The 17,030-nt window shown below is 49.8% G+C and overlaps 6 protein-coding genes across 6 annotated transcripts; 4 read left to right on the top strand and 2 right to left on the bottom strand.

The window, feature by feature from the left end:
• Positions 1-338: 338 nt before the first annotated feature.
• Positions 339-2,180, top strand: ASPZODRAFT_87380 (hypothetical protein; the record flags this gene model as incomplete). The annotated part of the gene is made up of 5 exons (XM_022730299.1): positions 339-445; positions 506-793; positions 854-980; positions 1,032-1,537; positions 1,605-2,180. Exons 1-5 carry the CDS (start codon positions 368-370, stop codon positions 2,178-2,180), a joined length of 1,575 nt encoding a protein of 524 aa, XP_022585756.1. The 5' UTR covers positions 339-367.
• On the bottom strand, positions 2,144-5,704 carry ASPZODRAFT_127281 (hypothetical protein). Its single transcript, XM_022721703.1, has one exon. It carries the CDS (start codon positions 5,495-5,497, stop codon positions 2,387-2,389), a length of 3,111 nt encoding a protein of 1,036 aa, XP_022585755.1. The 5' UTR covers positions 5,498-5,704; the 3' UTR covers positions 2,144-2,386.
• A 421-nt stretch (positions 5,705-6,125) lies between these two features.
• ASPZODRAFT_21730 (hypothetical protein) lies at positions 6,126-7,996 on the top strand. The gene is made up of 2 exons (XM_022727863.1): positions 6,126-6,599; positions 6,656-7,996. The coding sequence occupies exons 1-2, from the start codon at positions 6,338-6,340 to the stop codon at positions 7,732-7,734; spliced, it is 1,341 nt and encodes a 446-aa protein (XP_022585754.1). The 5' UTR covers positions 6,126-6,337; the 3' UTR covers positions 7,735-7,996.
• Positions 7,997-8,098: 102 nt separating this feature from the next.
• On the bottom strand, positions 8,099-11,115 carry ASPZODRAFT_127279 (hypothetical protein). The gene has a single exon (XM_022721702.1). The coding sequence runs from the start codon at positions 10,707-10,709 to the stop codon at positions 8,349-8,351; it is 2,361 nt and encodes a 786-aa protein (XP_022585753.1). The 5' UTR covers positions 10,710-11,115; the 3' UTR covers positions 8,099-8,348.
• A 719-nt stretch (positions 11,116-11,834) lies between these two features.
• ASPZODRAFT_87370 (hypothetical protein) lies at positions 11,835-15,675 on the top strand. Its single transcript, XM_022730298.1, has 4 exons — positions 11,835-12,363; positions 12,428-12,799; positions 12,861-14,671; positions 14,743-15,675. The coding sequence occupies exons 1-4, from the start codon at positions 11,968-11,970 to the stop codon at positions 15,479-15,481; spliced, it is 3,318 nt and encodes a 1,105-aa protein (XP_022585752.1). The 5' UTR covers positions 11,835-11,967; the 3' UTR covers positions 15,482-15,675.
• A 214-nt stretch (positions 15,676-15,889) lies between these two features.
• On the top strand, positions 15,890-16,999 carry ASPZODRAFT_12080 (hypothetical protein; the record flags this gene model as incomplete). The annotated part of the gene is made up of 4 exons (XM_022721267.1): positions 15,890-15,991; positions 16,086-16,247; positions 16,318-16,324; positions 16,404-16,999. The coding sequence occupies 4 exons, from the start codon at positions 15,890-15,892 to the stop codon at positions 16,997-16,999; spliced, it is 867 nt and encodes a 288-aa protein (XP_022585751.1).
• Between the last annotated feature and the right edge of the window lie 31 nt (positions 17,000-17,030).

Raw genomic sequence — 17,030 nt, 5'->3', positions numbered from 1 at the left:
AGAAATCTACACCTGACGAGACACCTTCTGCCTTCGGACCTCCTGACGGAATCTTGAGCCTGAGAAGGGAGTCGACAGATCTTTATCAAGGCTTTCTGTCGAATATGGAGTCTCTATATTGTGTTTTATTTGTCTCTGTCATTTGTTTAGTGAGGTTTTGACTCCTCATGACCTATCCTGAATCCCTAGAAGAGTGAGTGCTCACCTGGTTTACCGTTTGTGTGCAGTTATATACTGACCAGACCAAAACAGGCTTGTACCCAACTCAGAGTCTATCGATATGTCTGAAACCACTTGCCATAAACAACAGAAAGACGGAGGTGATGTCGATCTTGCTTCTCGATCTGCGCCGGCAAGCGAGGAGCATATGCCACCGTACCCTGCTGGTATCAAACTCTTCTCAATAGGAATCGGTCTGGTTCTTGCCGTTATTTGCAGCAATCTGGTAAGTGCCATATTTTACAGAACAAAGTGCGGTTCACTGATATCGCATCTCATCTGCTAGGACCGTTCTATTCTCAGCGTTGCTATCCCAAAGATCACAAGCGAGTTCAATTCGCTGGACGACATGGCGTGGTACGGGTCTGCATATCTACTGACATCGTGTTGTTCGCAGTTGATGTTTGGGAAGCTGTACGCCGCATATAAAATCCAGTGGATCTTCTTGGGCGCTCTGGGTGTCTTCGAACTTGGCTCCATTTTATGTGCTGCTGCTCCCAACTCTAACTGCCTGATTATCGGTCGAGCAATTGCTGGGCTAGGTGCAACCGGGATCTCTACCGGAGCTCTCCTAGTACGTATAACTATTGAAGTTTTAGTTCCACGGTTGGGGTTTGAGTGTCTCACGTGTTAGATCATTTCCCATAGTATGCCCGTCCATCAGAGACCCAAGTACACTGCTATGATTGGGGCATGTGTGGGTATTACGATTGTCATTGCACCCTTCTTAGGAGGAATTTTCACCGACAAGCTCAGTTGGAGTAGGTCGCTCTTCTCTACAACTAGGATCCATATGCTGATTAGCTACTAAGGATGGTGTTTTTGGATCAATCTCCCCTTGGGAGGTCTGACTTTTATCACCATCTTCTTCCTAGTTCAACTTCCCAACCCACCCAAGAAGCAGACAACAGGCTGGAGAGGCCTTCTGGATATTATCGATATTCAGGGCACCGCTCTTCTTCTGCCATCCACCGTTTGCCTTCTTTTGGCGCTCCAATGGGGCGGTACTGACTACGCCTGGAACAGCTGGAGATGCATTCTTCTCTTCTGTGTTTTCGGCTTCTGTGGTCTCATTTGGTGCTACGTCCAAGTGCGAGAGGGTGATAAGGCCACCGTTCCGATGCGCCTCCTAAGAATGAGATCTATCCTGGCAGCCATGGTGTTTGGATTTGCCTTGTTTGGAGTAATGTTCCTGCAATCATACTACATGTCTATCTGGTTCCAGGCTGTCAAGGGCGTTTCAGCCTATCGAGCAGGTGTCTATTCACTTGCCAGCACAGGCGCAATGACAGTGGCATTCCCTGTGACAGGCATCCTGGTGAGGCCCCTGAATTACCTCACCTCTAATTCATTATGTGGCTACTGGCTAACATTAAATTCCCCAGACGAGTAAAACCGGCTACTACGTGCCCGGCATGATTGCCGGCTCCATCCTGAATATCATCGCCAGCGGACTCATGACCCGGTACGGTGTCCACACCAGCACAGGCTACTGGATCGCTGGCTCCATCCTCTCCGGACTCGGCTTCGGCTTCGGCGGCCAGCAGTGTATGATGGTACCCCAGACCATTCTTGAGGGCGAAGATATCGCCCTTGGGACGGCGGTCATCATGTTCGCCGAGACCATCTCCGGCACCATCTTCCTGGCTGTCGGCGAGAGCATCTTCGAGAACAAGTTAGTCAGCGAGCTGCGCGACCATGCGCCCACCGTCGATCCGAGCATTGTCATCGCTAACGGTGCCTCGGGCCTACGCGCTGCTATGGGCGAGATCTACGGCGTGCAGGTCGTCGAAGAGATCCTGGTCTCGTATGCAGACGCTCTGCAGCCCATCTGGATCATCACTGTGGCCCTCGGGGCGTTGAGTCTGGTGGGTGCTGTCTGCACCGAGTGGGTGAGTGTGAAGAAGGGTAAGGATAGTAGGGTCGCCGTGGAAATGGATGCAATCAAGTCTGAGGCTTAATACATCTATTATTATTTTGATTGTAGCTTCTCTCTCTTCCAACTGACTGCAGTTGTGTCCTATCTCATTAGTTTCCTATGATCGCTCATTTATAACGTTCATTTATACTCGACCATCTTCCCATAGTATGCATAAGTAAACCTATCAGCTATATATTCATCAATTCGTACAGTCGTGGTAGTAGACCAAAAAGTAGGGGGGGAAAATCAGGGATCAACTCGTTGTTTGAAAAGACTCTTCCCTCGCAACCACTGCCGATACCGTTTGTAACGCTTCTTCTCATAGTCTTCGGAGACAACCGTCAAGCCTTCCTCCGAAACATCCAGGAACTCGGCATAGTCGGCCAGATTCTGCGCAGCGAGGGCTTCTAGCCGCGTATCATGGATGGCGCCCTTGTTGACGTATTCGAACAAGTCGAGGCTTGCCGAGCCATGTGCCTGCAAGGAGTCGGCCTGGATCTGGTTTTCTGAAGTCACGACCAGCGGAACCTTGAGCGGGTGGTTGATATACCGTTCGTACTCCTCTGCCTCGTTGGCGGTTACAGAAGGGTTCAGTGAGTCCGAAACCAGCTGCCCGAGAGTCCATTGCGCAATTTGAGCCTTGCTCGGGGTGGAAGGCGTCATAGGGGTGCTAATATTATTGATTTTGCTGTTCTTGTTGGATTCGGTAGGTAGTAGGTGCGAGTCTTGGGTTAACTCAAATATGGCCGGTTCCTTCATAATCCCCGACGAGGGAGGCCGCCGTTCAGACGAGTGAGGCTGGTTCAACCAGGCTCGGTTGGCCTTGGACATTGGTGAGGAGTCGACGGCGTATTCGCTCACTGTGTTTGATGGTTCGTGGATTCGAACACCCTTAGGCCGCGGGGGTTGTTGTCGTTCCCGACTCCCCTGTTCGTGTTGGATACGAGGCACGAATGGGCTGAGGTCATACGGGTGCCCGTGTGCGGTTCGAAATGGCAAGTACTGGAGAGTCGAGTTCATCTTAAAGGAGAAGATCTTGGAAAAGGACGAAACGGCGAGCGGCCGGTAGTATTCGAGCCAGTAGTCATCGAAATGGGACAAGGCTTCCATCGGTCGTTGGGGCAGGGGAGGAAATTCTCGCTTCTTGAGAAACTCTGGCGTATACCATTGCACGTAGTTAGGCCTCTTCTGGCTCAACCACTGTCGCGGATCGCCGTGGTGCAGGTAGTAGTCCGTCGATAGGTCCCACAGCATCGGCTGTCCCTGGGTAAAGATGTAGTTGCCAAGAAAGAGATTGTATGCTTCCTGGCGTTGCGCATCCAAGAATGAGTTGTTGTAATATCGCTTGAAGCTCTCCACCATGTCACGGGATTGGCTGCTCCACTGGTTGATTTTACGATATGTCGCCATCGTATTGACCAGGTGGGAACCCCCGTACTGAATCGCGATCGTATCACCGTGGTCGTGCCACATATCAGTAAAGAGATTAACGACATCAGTGTCATATTCCACCGTGGTTACATCGATAATGCCCAGGGCGTGGAGCTGGTGGCCCAGGGCTCGCTTACCGATCACAAACTGCGCGGCGTTCGTACGGTCCAAGCAATCGATGCAATTTGTTCGAGCCACCCCATTCTGGAGCTGCAGCCCAGATTCTACATCATCGCCGTTCCTGAAGAACCCCGTCTCTGGGATGATGTCTCCGGCAATCTCTTCCAGCGTGCCAATGACATCCTGGTCACGGCTTTTGGCCGCACGACTCATGTCCCAAGCTTTGTAGATGATCTTGTTGTCTTCAGGCAGGAACTGGTTCAGGTAATTGACAGCGTCTCCATATTCCTTGAGGAGTTTAGACTCGCGGGGAGTGCGTTCTCTAGCTTTGATGAGGTTCAAGACGTAGATGGGAGCGCCGTAACGCTCAAAGAGGTTGTCAAAATGGAGAGCCGCCGCCGAATAGAATGGATCGATCAGGTTCAACTCAATATCTGGTTTGGGAGTCACACCGGTGCTTTCTTGGGTCCAGTATAGCGGAATGCTCCCACGATGCTGAACGTACGAAGTGTAGTTGGGGTTCGAGTAAAGATACGGCCCGGCAGAATGGAATGAGGTCGTGATTTGCTCCGACACAATCTGCTCGGTCTCGACATCGTTCGCGACGTAGCCCAGGTCGTTGGCCCCCCGTTTGAGAAAGCGGGCGCCGGCGAAGAAACGAGACCGACGAGCAATGATAGTGATGTAGACTAGTCGTCCATACACAGACATCTTGGCCTGGTCGACGTAGCCGTGGATGATCGGCAAACACCATTTATAAGGGTTTTTAAGGTTTTCCAGAGCAGGGGTCAGCAGGTGCTGATTCCAAATAAACATTGTGTTGTAGTCCTGCTCAATGCGATGCGGGTATCCATCAGAAAAGAGCTTGCGTTCCCGGGCGATATTGTGCTGAAGCGTCTGGGTAATATCATAGGAGTAACTGAAATAAAAAGATCGCGACAGATCCAAGTTGTTCAGAATGCCAATGTATCGTGCTTCTTCCGGGTTCTTCTCGGGTTTCAGCCGCGACGACGCCGCAGTCGTCAGGGAAATAAGCTCCGTCCCGTCAATCTGGTACACATAGTGCCCTCCCAACATCGCAACTTGACTCCTCTTCGTGACCAGGAGCATGTAGTAGGCGCCTGTGAACCGGATAAACCCCAGCAACGCCCAAGCACTGCACTTGAGCTTCAGGCCACCGGAACTCTTGTTCCCATCATCAATCGCATCCAGCAGCTGGCTCATCTCGCGCTTGGTGTACACGATATCATCCTCCGAGACAGTCAGATCCCCCGTATCAGAAGTCCGGTCGATCTTGAGAATCCGGAATCGGGTGTCCGACAGGTCCATCCCCACCATGTAAAACCTCGTGGCGGTTTCATAGAGCGAGAACTTGTGCATGCGACTCACGCCTTCGTCGGTGAAGCTGTCCTGCAGAGCCGCCTTCTGTTTCTGGGAAGAGGAGGGCATTGAGTCTCGTTCAAATGACGTCGCAACTTGCGGCTCCTCGTCCTCGTTCTCGCCTTCATCTTCACTGATCTGCACGCTAGACGAGATCGGCGCGTTGTAAGCTCCCTCCTTTTGTTTGTCGCGGGAACCAGTCGCCTGGGCAGCTTCTGGCGTCTCTCCAGCCATATAAATACTCGACGCCGGGGTCACTGAGACCGTGGAATCGGCCGTGGGGGTCGGCTGGGAGGAAGAAGCCTGCTGCGCGGGGACGACCTTCGGCCGGGGCACATGATCGTCTTCATCGTCAAAGGCATCCATGGGCTCGGAAAGGTAAGACACCTCATCAAAGCTCTCCAGAAGGGGAATGTGTTGGGACATGGCTGGTCTGGATACTGCGAAACAAATAAACACTTCTCTGCCACTCGACGACCGATCCTCTACTTCTCATTAAACAGATAAATATGGCCACTAAGACTAGCGCCGTCCAGAACGGCCTCCAGTGGCGTCATTAAGATGTCCAAAGAGCCAGCCTTGGTTTTCAATAAAGTGTCTTCCTAGCCTCAGGTAGGTGGTGATAGCTTTGGCATCTCTTCTTGAGGTTATCTAACTAGGAAGCTACGTATTAGGCGTGATACGCATTTGCGCACTATCCCTAATACAGAGTAGCGGGGAAATCTCCAGGCTAGTGCTAATCTGTACTAGCTGATATGCGATAATGGAGCCATCCATATTAGGTTAGAGACTATGATATCCCTATGAGTATGACAATTTAGCCTGTCGAGTACCTTGATTTTTTTCAATATAGGACCAGAAAGGCTTCTTTCTTCTATAATATATGTGTTCATTGAATGGTCGTTTCTCTCACCATCTACACATTTTGATCAGTAAGCGACAGAATATCATATTCTCTTCAAACTATGGTTGGACTACAAATTAGTAGTTAGACTCCAGGGTTTGACATCACAACTCGAACTCCCCTTGGTCACCTGCTCATTTCGCCTATTCAGGTACTTACCCAGGATCCCACAGGTGACAGCACCCATAGTCTCGATTTTCCCACTGTCTCATCCGTCCAGTGTCCAGTCCTGCACCCACCTTGTTACCGTGACTCGTGAACCCTTCAATCTTTTGTCTCGGCCCTCTAATTTATCATGCTGAGCATATTGTCGGCCTCTAGTCATATCCGAACCATAATTGCAGAATAAAGAGAGAGGGAGAATGGCATCAACCAGTGGACCCTGGGCCGGATTTGATGACCTAGAGCGACGCACACTCATCACGAACATCCTCAATTCGCTCAAGGCTTATGAACTGCAATGGGGCTTTGCTCCCGGGTCCATGGCTATCAACTCTCCGGTTTGGTTTGCCTTGTGGCTGGCAGATTTGTCTAATTTGGAAAAAATTGCGGCTGCATTTGCTGAGAATCCAAACGGCACACGGTTAGAGCATAATGAGGTGGTTCCTCATCTTCTTACTCTATGTATGTATGCTGTCAAGACTGGAGACAAAAGCAGTTGGCTGATTAACAAATAATAGGGTTACCCACCTCTGGTATAGGGAGCAGGTTCCCTAAATCGCGACCTGGAAGTAGCACACCAACAAGTCCTGTTGATGATAACCCTAGCAACTCTGCGCCCAACAGCCCAACAGGCCCTCGCACACCTACAGGCAGAGCCCTTATGAGCTTCACGCCTGCAAAGAGTTCACCGTTGATGCCGATGGGTAAGAAGCGAAAACTGGACATGGAAGCGTCTCCGGGCTCGCCCAAACCCAAGGCCTCCGAACCCTCCCAGAAAGATCTGTCCGATAAAGTTCGAGCTCGAGACGACGTCTGCATCATAACGAAGGCAACAGAGCCTTTGGAAGCTGCTCATATTCTTCCGTCTCAGCTTTGTAAGAATGCCCACTCCGGCGAATCTAAATTTTCAAAGTTCCTCGCTTTGCTCGCCTATTTCTGGTCCCCGGAAAAAATAAATAAGTGGCTGAGCCACAAGGAGGACGTCTTCAATTCCGTTGCCAATCGTCTGGCATTGGCCCCGAGCTGTCACGCATACTGGGATAATGGGTTGTTTGGGTTACTTCCTATCCGGGTGGCCCCCGACGAGATGTCCATGCAAGTCCAGTTCTACTGGCTGCGTGGTGAAAACCTTCCTGCCACAGGCCACAGCCTTTTGCTCGAAAACGACGACGAGAACTTCATCATTCCGCCGATTGTGCTGCCTAGTGACCTGCGAAAAGGTGGACGAAAATATAACCCAGACACCCACAACGCCCCTAACCTCATCTTAGTCAACAATGACACTGAGTGTGTCATTTCCTCGGGGGACGTGATCGAGCTGACAACCCCCGATCCAGAGTCACTGCCTCTGCCCAACGAGGATCTCCTGGAACTACAATGGACCCTGCACCGACTTTCGGCCTTGTGTGCCGCCGCAGGCTGGCAGCCGCCTGATTACGATGACGATGATGACGATGACAACACTGACGAAGCGGCTGCGGTCAACACTCCGCCTTACCATGAACTCAAAGATTTGTCTGAGATGACAGAGTCAAAGCGCGCGTATCTGCAAGAAAGATTCGCATCCGGTACCAATAGGAACTGTGATTTGAAATGAGAGAGTGGACTCTACAATCTCAGCCTGGTAATGTTCAATGGGTCACTTTCGAGGCAAATTAGCTATCTTTGAATGGAAGCGTGAGGGCCCCGAACTACAGATGAGACCAAGACACTTCATACTGATGGGGAAAATGTTAAGACCCGGTTTCTGCCGGTGGTCACTGCCTTTCTGCTGCGTCCTCTAGTTAGGTAATTACTCTTCATTAATAGTACCCTTTCTTTCCCTCTTAGCTAGATCATACTACTGTTAGTTACAAATCAATTATATTGCTTCATCATCTCCATCCTCTCTCTTGGTACATGGTTTGTCTATGATTGCAACAATGCTTCCCTAGAGTCTATCCAGAGTGATCTAGAAAGGGGTTTCGATTAAGTATATTAGGACTGCATAGCACCTTTATTATTAAAACTTGACATTTTTTATATCATATGTGGATACACCTAGATCACAGCATATATAACAAAGTAAACCCCTAATTATATCAGTGTCCATCTATTTTCTATACCCTATTAGTTAATTGAGAGGAGAGATCCGTCAAAGGTTTGTTGTCCCATCCACAACCTTCCAAAACAGTGACTCTTTGGTCTGACTCAAATGAAGGAAAAGGCAGGCTAGACAGAATCAGCAGCACCGAGAACGTCGACCAATGTCTTCTTGACATCCTGACAGGACCATCGCGAAGATGGACTTGGGTCTAGCATGCCTCTCAGACATTTTATAAGAGCTTCGTTGATCGACGAGTCATCTTTGAATCGGACGTGTCCCTGGTCAATCTTCTGTGTGAAATCCAGGGGGAATTGAACCGGCTCCTTGCTGTTCCCTGGGTTCTTCGCTGCGCGGCTAAGGTCAGACAAGACCATCTGCCGCTCCATTTTGGTATTCAGTCGATAGAGCAGTTCGAAGAGAATCACACCCAGAGCATAGACGTCCAGTTTCTCGTCGATCGTATAGGTACAGTGATCCTTCTTTTCGACGTTATTATCTGCTGCTGAGACTAAAAGTGGGGGGCGGTAGAATTCCGTCCCAACCACACGGTCGATATGGAGGCCGGTGCTGAGTGTCGACGACGCATCAGGGCCACCACCGGGCGAGCAGTCGTTCAGATGGGAGATATCCGCCACCAAACCGAAATCTCCAATCCGAGGGTGACAATATTGAGGTCCTTCGCCCTTCTCGGTTGAACAGGTCGGACATGGTGAACAGTCCTTCCTCTCAGAAGGCGAGAGGAAGATATTGGCGGGTTTCAAATCGCGATGCACAATGCCCATGGAATGCAGATATTCCACACCAGAGATTATATTAAGCATCAGCCGCAGAGAAGGGACGAGATGAAAGCAATGCCGTCGTAGAGGTCGGTTCTCATCTCGAATTCCCCTTTCAGGCTGTGGGTTAAGGTACGAACTTAACGAGATCGGATGCAGAGACATTTGGATGTGAAGGACAACAGCAGGTGTGTGTAGTACACTTCGGGATCTCCGTTGGATCTGCAACTGCGATCGATCTTGACTGAGCCCGTCAGTGAAGATATCGTCATCAGACGCTCCGATGGTCGACAATGGACCATGCGTCGGGATACTGAACTCTCGAGGGATCGATTCGACATCTTCATCTTCAAGACTACGGCTCAGAAAACTCTTCTTGGAACGAAACGAGGACGCCATTGTTCCAAGGCTGCTTCGGCGCCGCTGTTTGTGACTCAATGAGCTCACGTCGGATTCCGAGGCATGGGCTGAATGAGTTGAAGCTGTCGCTTCTGGCGCGGAGCTTTCCGAATGCTCGAATACAATCCCAAAACTCTGCTCATCCAAGGGATCATCAGTGGTCATTTCTTCTTGCGATTCATCGTGTTGTGTTGATGGATATCGAGCATGTTGGCCGAGAGAAAATGCATTCGGCGGATGTGCCTGTTCGATCCAAGCTCCGTAGTACCGCACGATATTCGTGTGCTCTAAGCGAGCAAGGGTTCGGATCTCCTTCATGATAGTCTCTAGTTGATTCTCACCGCCACGCTGCAGTTGCTCGAGCCTCTTCCGGCTGAGAGGGATCTTCTTGACAGCATAGCTTTGGCCGTCGATGTGATTCTGCACGTGGTAGACCTCTCCGAACGAGCCACGACCAAGGATTCTCATCTCGGAGAATTCCACCGCATAACGAGACATGCGATTGCCGTGGTGCACAGGGTGCGTGCCTAGTATAGGAACGCTGACTGGTGAGCTCGCAAAGAGAGGAAGGGCCGGGCTGAGCAGGTTTCCCATGTTGATCTGGGCATCTTGCACGGTTCGAACATTCTCTGTGCTTGGCAGCCGTTTGAAGTTCCACATTCTGCCTTTTGGTTGTGTAGGTCCCCCTGCCTCTGCATAATCCTTGCTAGCGGCCACCTGTCTGTTCGCTGAGGGCTTGAAGACTAGAGCTAAACTATCAATACCCTCCACCGGTGGCTTCCAGTCCTCTGCCGCCATGTCGATATTCAGCTCCTCCAGCGCTGTCATCCCCAGATAGTCGAGATTGTCTCGGTAATACTGCCTTGTTGGCTGAAATTCTTCCGTCTCAATTCCACCGGCTACCAGACCATGCGAAGACAGGAATTTGGACTTATACGCATACATCCTCTTGCCCAGATACTGGACTTCCGGCGAGTCGCGCGTGAACTGCCCATGAGATCCAGGTTGGGCGTTGAGAATATCCGCTGCCCGGCTGAGACAGTAGAACTCCAACAGCGCCGCCGTCATCAGGTTCGCGTGGCCGCCAGCATCCGGATCGACGACTTCCCGTGAATCCACAGGTGTCTCATTAACTGAGGCCTCCTTTGAGAAGTCTTCTTGTCGCAGTCTCGGAGCCGTCGATGTAGTAGGAGTTTGGCTTCCCCCCGTCGCCGTCTTTCGCCGGGAAGCAAACATCACGCTTGAGTTCTCTCCATCAGAGCTAGACTCTGACGATGACGAGATCTCTGCAGCCGAACGGAATAGCGACATGATGGCTTTGCTCTGAATTGTTGATCATATAGTTCACCGTAGTCTTCAAGATGGATCACCCATCCCACCCACCGAGAGAAGGAGGGGCAGACAGCAATTGAGAGGTAATGACCGTCAGGATTTTGTATCCTATTGCATGCACCAGTGAATAGCACTTGTATGCCAGGGTTCAAATCCTATACTTGGAAAATGACATGGATATTCTCATATCAGGTCGCACAAGTGTGGCCTTGTCGTTCCCTGCACCCTCACCAGTTTCCATCAGATTCTACTGTCGCGTGTCCATTGCAGGGCGTGTTTCTTCAAGCAGTAGTAGACCCACTCAGATAATCACCATATTGGCTTCTAAGAAAAAGAATTTGATGAAATCGACGTTTGGTTACGACAAATTGATAGCCTCTTTTCTTCTAATTCCAGGACATGAAGATGAAGAGTGGCGGGGGTCAGAATCAGTGTGGTGGAGCTTTGGATGCCTGAGGCCATCATTCTGTACGTTGAGCCATATTGATACACGATCTATTTAGTTGCCTACCACTAGATATTTAGTTGATATTGATAAAATGTGGAGGTTGAGAAATAGGATCTCATATATGGAATGTCGATCTTGTTTTAAAACTTCCGAGTAGATGCTTATATGGCTGTATATAAGATTCGCCAGCTGGGTTATGCCTCAAGAGAGACACTAGACAGGAGACATCTGCTTCGTCAAGGAGCATGAAACACTTCTATCTTGCGTCTGAATAGGCATTTTTTAGCATATATCTCTCTCTATTGACTATAACTTGTTCTAAAAAAAGTCATATCAACCTCATAATAAAAGATCCTGGCTATGGTAAGAAGGCTGGTCACATCCCTGCGGTATTAAACACCACGTATACCCAGCACTCACCCTAAAATTACTTCGATATATGCTGATATTCTCTCAAATGGAGGTCATAACGTAACATTGAATCAGCTACGCAGTACAGAGTACTATCTTGAATTACGGAGTAGCACTGGACGACTGACGTTGATTATGTCATCTGATCTAAACACGTGACTTCAATTAACGCGTGAGGCGGTCACGTCAAGGGCGCGAACGAGACACGCTCGAGTCGGCTTGCCTATTATGGCGCTTACTTATTCGCGTCGTGTTTGGTCAACCCCGTTGTTGATGCAGATTGACCCTGCGGCCTCTTGAAAACAAGCCATATCATCCGCTGTCGAGTAGCAGATCTTGAACAGCGTTCTGCTTGTCTGTTTCTATGAACCGGCCAAAATGACGGAAGCCATCGCGATGCCTCAGAAGCGGGTTCTAGGCGAGGCAACGAACAACGTGCAAAACGGTGTTAATTCGCCCAACGCCCTGAAGAAGCGCAAGCTCGATACGGATACAAAGACTGTCAGCTCTCCTTACCGGAATGGGCCTCCCAAAGCGTTTGGCTCCAGCCAGGCGCCACAGAAAAGCCAGTTCGAGGAAGAGGTGCTGGAAAAACTGACCCAGGATATCAACGGCCTCAAAGAGAACAACTCAGAAAAGGATCAGCAGTGGGAGAGACCGCCGTTGGGTGATTTTGATGAGAAGAAAGACAGCATTTGCTTCCAGCAGATTGACGTGGAAGAGGGAACTTTGATGGGAGGCAAGACAGCGGTTAAGCTTTTCGGTGTCACAGAGGTGAGGACCGCGGTCTACTTGGAGATCAGGAAGAGCTCTTTTCTAATCTGGATTGCTTGAATAGGCTGGCCAGTCGGTTCTACTCCATGTCACGGGCTTCCAACATTATCTCTATATCGCCGCGCCAGTCGGTTTCACGAAAGAAGATTGCGAACCGTACCGGGCTTTCCTGGAGAGCAAGCTGGGTCAATTCCAACCTGTGATTCAGTCCGTCCAGATTACCATGCGGGAAAACCTTTACGGCTTCCAGGGCAACCAGAAAAGTTACTACCTGAAGATTACCGTCACGGAGCCAAAATTCATCAGCAAATTGAGAGGCGCACTAGAGAACACCGCCTCGGCGGTCAACTACAAGGGCATGTGGGCTAACACTGAGAGTGGTATCCTTACATTCGATAGCATTCAATATGTCCTGCGATTCTTGATTGACACGGGGGTAAGGCTTCCGCTTTTCCATTATCCCTCAGTGCAATCTTCTCTGACAACTGCTGGCTTAGATTTCTGGTATGTCATGGGTGGAAGCAAAAGCTGGGAAATACCGTCTTCTGCCTCCCAGGGAGAGACAGTCCAACTGTCAAATTGAAGCTTCCGTCGATTACCAGGACCTGATCGCCCATGCTCCTACTGGGGAATGGGCAAAGATGGCACCCTTGCGCATTCTGTCTGTTGATATTGAGTGTGCAGGCCGAAAGGGAATCTTTCCTGAACCCAACCAGGACCCTGTGATTCAGATCGCCAATGTCGTGACTCGATATGGAGAGTCCAAGCCCTTTGTTCGAAACGTGTTTGTGTTGGATACATGCAGTTTGATTGTCAATACGCAAATTCTCGAGTTTGAGAAGGAAGAGAAAATGCTCATGGCATGGCGGGATTTCGTGGAGAAGGTTGATCCCGATGTAATCATCGGGTACAATATTGCGAACTTCGACTTTCCTTATCTTCTTGACCGAGCGAAACATCTAAAGTGCACTGGGTTTCCGTACTGGACCCGGTTAAAAGGTGTCCAGTCTCAGGCAAAGGAGGCGAACTTTTCCAGCAAGCAAATGGGTAACCGTGAGAGCAAGTCGACAAACACAAATGGTCGAATCCAACTTGATCTTCTTCAATTAGTCCAACGAGACCATCATCTGCGAAGCTATACACTGAATTCCGTGTCTGCCGAATTCCTGGGGGAGCAGAAAGAAGATGTCCACCACACCATGATCACGGAACTCTTCAATGGAACACCGGACTCGAGAAGACGTCTTGCCGTCTACTGTCTCAAGGATGCGTATCTCCCTCAAAGACTGATGGATAAGCTGATGTGTCTCGTGAACTATACCGAGATGGCAAGAGTCACGGGTGTGCCGTTCAACTACCTGCTCGCACGTGGCCAACAGGTCAAGTTTATCAGCCAGCTGTTTCGAAAAGCCCTTGAACAACAGCTTGTCATTCCCAATATAAAATCCTCAGATGAGCAGGATTATGAAGGTGCCACCGTTATCGAACCCATTCGAGGCTATTACGGTGTACCCGTTGCGACCCTCGATTTCGCATCTCTTTACCCTTCTATTATCCAAGCGCACAACCTCTGCTACACGACTTTACTGAATAAGAATAGCGTCGAGAAGCTTAACTTGAAGAAGGATGAGGATTATATCGTGACACCAAACGGAGATATGTTCTGTACCGCCAAGGTCCGCAAGGGCCTACTTACTCAGATTCTTGAGGAGCTGTTGGGTGCAAGAAAGCGTGCGAAGAAGGAGTTGGCAGTCGAAACCGATCCATTCAAGAAGGCCGTGCTGAACGGAAGACAGTTGGCTCTCAAGATCAGTGCCAACAGTGTGTATGGTATTACCGGCGCGACCGTCGGAAAGCTGCCGTGTCTTGCCATTGCTAGTAGCACAACCAGTTACGGACGTCAGATGATCGAGAAGACCAAGCAAGAAGTGGAGGCTCGCTACACCATTGCCAATGGATATTCCCATGATGCCAAGGTCATCTACGGTGATACCGATTCTGTCATGGTCAAGTTCGGCGTGACCGAGCTCGAAGATGCCATGAAGCTTGGCCAGGAAGCCGCGGATTATGTTTCCTCGAAGTTCATCAAGCCGATCAAGCTCGAGTTCGAAAAGGTTTATTTCCCTTACTTGTTGATCAACAAGAAGCGATACGCTGGTCTATACTGGACGAATCCTAAGAAATACGACAAGATGGATAGCAAGGGTATTGAGACTGTCCGTCGTGACAACTGCCGGCTTGTCCAAACTGTCATTGAAACCGTCCTGCATAAGATTCTCATTGACCGAGATCTAGATGGTGCCCAAAGGTGAGATTTTTCCCTCTATTTACTTCGCATTTTGAGGAGCTTGCGGTTGATTCCTGACCCTGGGTTTGCAGTTACGTGAAAGACACCATCTCCGACCTTCTGCAGAACAAGATCGACATGTCTAAGCTTGTGATTACAAAGGCTCTTTCCAAGTCCGACTATACCGCCAAGCAGGCTCATGTTGAACTCGCGGAGCGCATGCGAAAGCGTGATGCAGGTTCTGCTCCTACCTTAGGTGATCGTGTGGCCTATGTCATCGTCAAGGGTGCCGGAGGCTCCAAGAACTACGAAAAGTCCGAGGATCCGATCTATGTCCTAGAAAACAACATCCCCATCGATACCAAGTACTACCTGGATAACCAACTTGCGAATCCTCTGGGCCGTATCTTTGAACCTATTCTAGGAGAAAAGAAGGCGAGCCAGCTGCTCACTGGCGAGCACACGCGCTCCATCTCCGTCGCGGCACCGACAATGGGTGGCCTCATGAAGTTCGCCAAGAAGACACAGACTTGCATGGGCTGTAAAAAGCCTTTGTCGGGCAAGGAGGAAATGGCCGGCGCCGTCTGCGAGCACTGCCGCCCGCGACTGGGCGAGCTGTACACCAAGACATTGAACAAGGTCTCGGATCTGGAAGTCCGGTTCGGGCGCCTGTGGACCCAGTGCCAGCGGTGTCAGGGCAGTCTGCACTGTGAAGTCATCTGCTCCTCTCGCGATTGTCCTATCTTCTATATGCGCATGAAAGCCAAGAAAGACGTGGAAGATTCGCAAAAGGAGCTGTCTCGCTTCGACTTTGACCCTGGCGCCTGGTAGATTACGCCTGGTGTTTCTATTATTTTCCTTTCTTTATCTCTTGATGGCACGGCGTTTGGAGGCTTGGGCGGCCTATAAGCCATGGATGAAAACCGACTAGTTAGTATGCAGTCATGTAGTTTAGCAGTTTTCTATAGATACGAGCTCGTATCATGAGACGAATAGCGTAATTGGCAGAATGAAGTCTTGGAACCATTTCTTTCGAATTTCTCCTCTTTGACACTTGGTAGACCATAGCAGATAGTTATTGATAGCAGATAACTAGTTGAGATAATGATAGCTGTTTATGGCCCCACATCATGTGAAAGGATCTGCGGAGTCGGAAGCTCCCCTTGACGCGGAGAAGGAAAAGAAAACAAGAGAGCTTCAAAGTAGACGATTACACGATTCCTCTTGCTCCCAGTCACCATGTCGTCTAGTTATCCGGATGCGCCGAAGAATCCCACCGTGGAAGACGTGGATGAGCAGCCTGGAACAGACAACAATGAGGCCATACCTTCGTGGCTAGAGGTGAGCTCATGCGGACAGAGAGGGGAGGAATTCTTCTCGAGTGAATGATGTTAGAGAGTACGCTCTACATTGTACTAAGGCTATATACTGCTAGATCTGTTCTCGACATGAATACGTCCTAAACTCTCATTTGGAGATGCTTCTGTCCGTGAAAGGCCGGGTTGGTGCGGACGGCGATGTGTTTCGCGCAGTCTCCTCGATGGCCGAAAGAACACAGAAATTAATGACCCAGTACAAGGTACTGAAGAAACATTTGGTATGTCGAATTCGAAATTGATTTTGTTTGTGCAATAAGCGCTCCAATTTGCTAACCCCTCTTTCTCTAGTCAAACAGTGAGTCCACCCACTTTCTCCGGTTCGATCTTACGAGCGCATCGATTGAAGTTTGCCGAGCAAGGTGTTAATTGAGCAGAAAACGCAACAGGGAAATCCTCAAATCCGTTTGCCATGCCTGACGGACAAAATCGTACCGAAAACTCGACGTCATCGTCCACCGCGAGCAGCTCGAAACATGGTAAAAAGAGAGCATGGGAGGAAGAAGAGGCAACAAAGACGGAATGCCAGCATGTGGAATCAGAATATATTCAATCTCAGTCTCCTCAAAAGCGCATGAGAACGGGACTCGTCATACCTGGGAACAGCGAGGATCTGAGCAGCGCAACACCAGTTTCATGGGACACAGAAGATATATCAGAGGAGGTTCAGCGACGACTAAAGATCAAGGAGGAACGACGCAAGCAAAGGAACTCGAAATCAGAGAAGAGAAAACGCGAAAGCTTGACATCGAACGGTAGTGTCGCTTCCTCTGTAGGGCCAAGCAAGCCCAAAAAGAAGAAAGCGAGAACCGAGGTTTCACAATTGACAGGCAGCAGCAGGGACAACACGAACCCTGAGCCACCCAAAGGGAAAGCAAAGAGACATTCTACAGAGAAAGCATCAGATGCAGAGCATGATCACCCAGGGCAAATGAAAAAGCAAAGGAAGGAGCAACTCTCTACCACGTCTTGATTCCTCAGGCATCTGATGTACATCAATATTA

This window comes from Penicilliopsis zonata (assembly GCF_001890105.1).
Source record: "Penicilliopsis zonata CBS 506.65 unplaced genomic scaffold ASPZOscaffold_1, whole genome shotgun sequence".
Classification (NCBI taxonomy): domain Eukaryota; kingdom Fungi; phylum Ascomycota; class Eurotiomycetes; order Eurotiales; family Aspergillaceae; genus Penicilliopsis; species Penicilliopsis zonata.
Note: the sequence above shows the minus strand (reverse complement) of the source record. Positions and strands in the feature narration are given on the sequence as shown.

Coding starts and splice junctions, on each gene's coding strand:
- ASPZODRAFT_87370 (XM_022730298.1), top strand. CDS start 11,968: ATGACGGAAGCCATCGCGATGCCTCAGAAGCGGGTTCTAGGCGAGGCA. Junction 12,364..12,427: donor AGCTTTTCGGTGTCACAGAG/GTGAGGACCGCG, acceptor TTGCTTGAATAG/GCTGGCCAGTCGGTTCTACT. Junction 14,672..14,742: donor GATCTAGATGGTGCCCAAAG/GTGAGATTTTTC, acceptor CTGGGTTTGCAG/TTACGTGAAAGACACCATCT.
- ASPZODRAFT_21730 (XM_022727863.1), top strand. CDS start 6,338: ATGGCATCAACCAGTGGACCCTGGGCCGGATTTGATGACCTAGAGCGA. Junction 6,600..6,655: donor TCCTCATCTTCTTACTCTAT/GTATGTATGCTG, acceptor AACAAATAATAG/GGTTACCCACCTCTGGTATA.
- ASPZODRAFT_127281 (XM_022721703.1), bottom strand. CDS start 5,497: ATGTCCCAACACATTCCCCTTCTGGAGAGCTTTGATGAGGTGTCTTAC.
- ASPZODRAFT_127279 (XM_022721702.1), bottom strand. CDS start 10,709: ATGTCGCTATTCCGTTCGGCTGCAGAGATCTCGTCATCGTCAGAGTCT.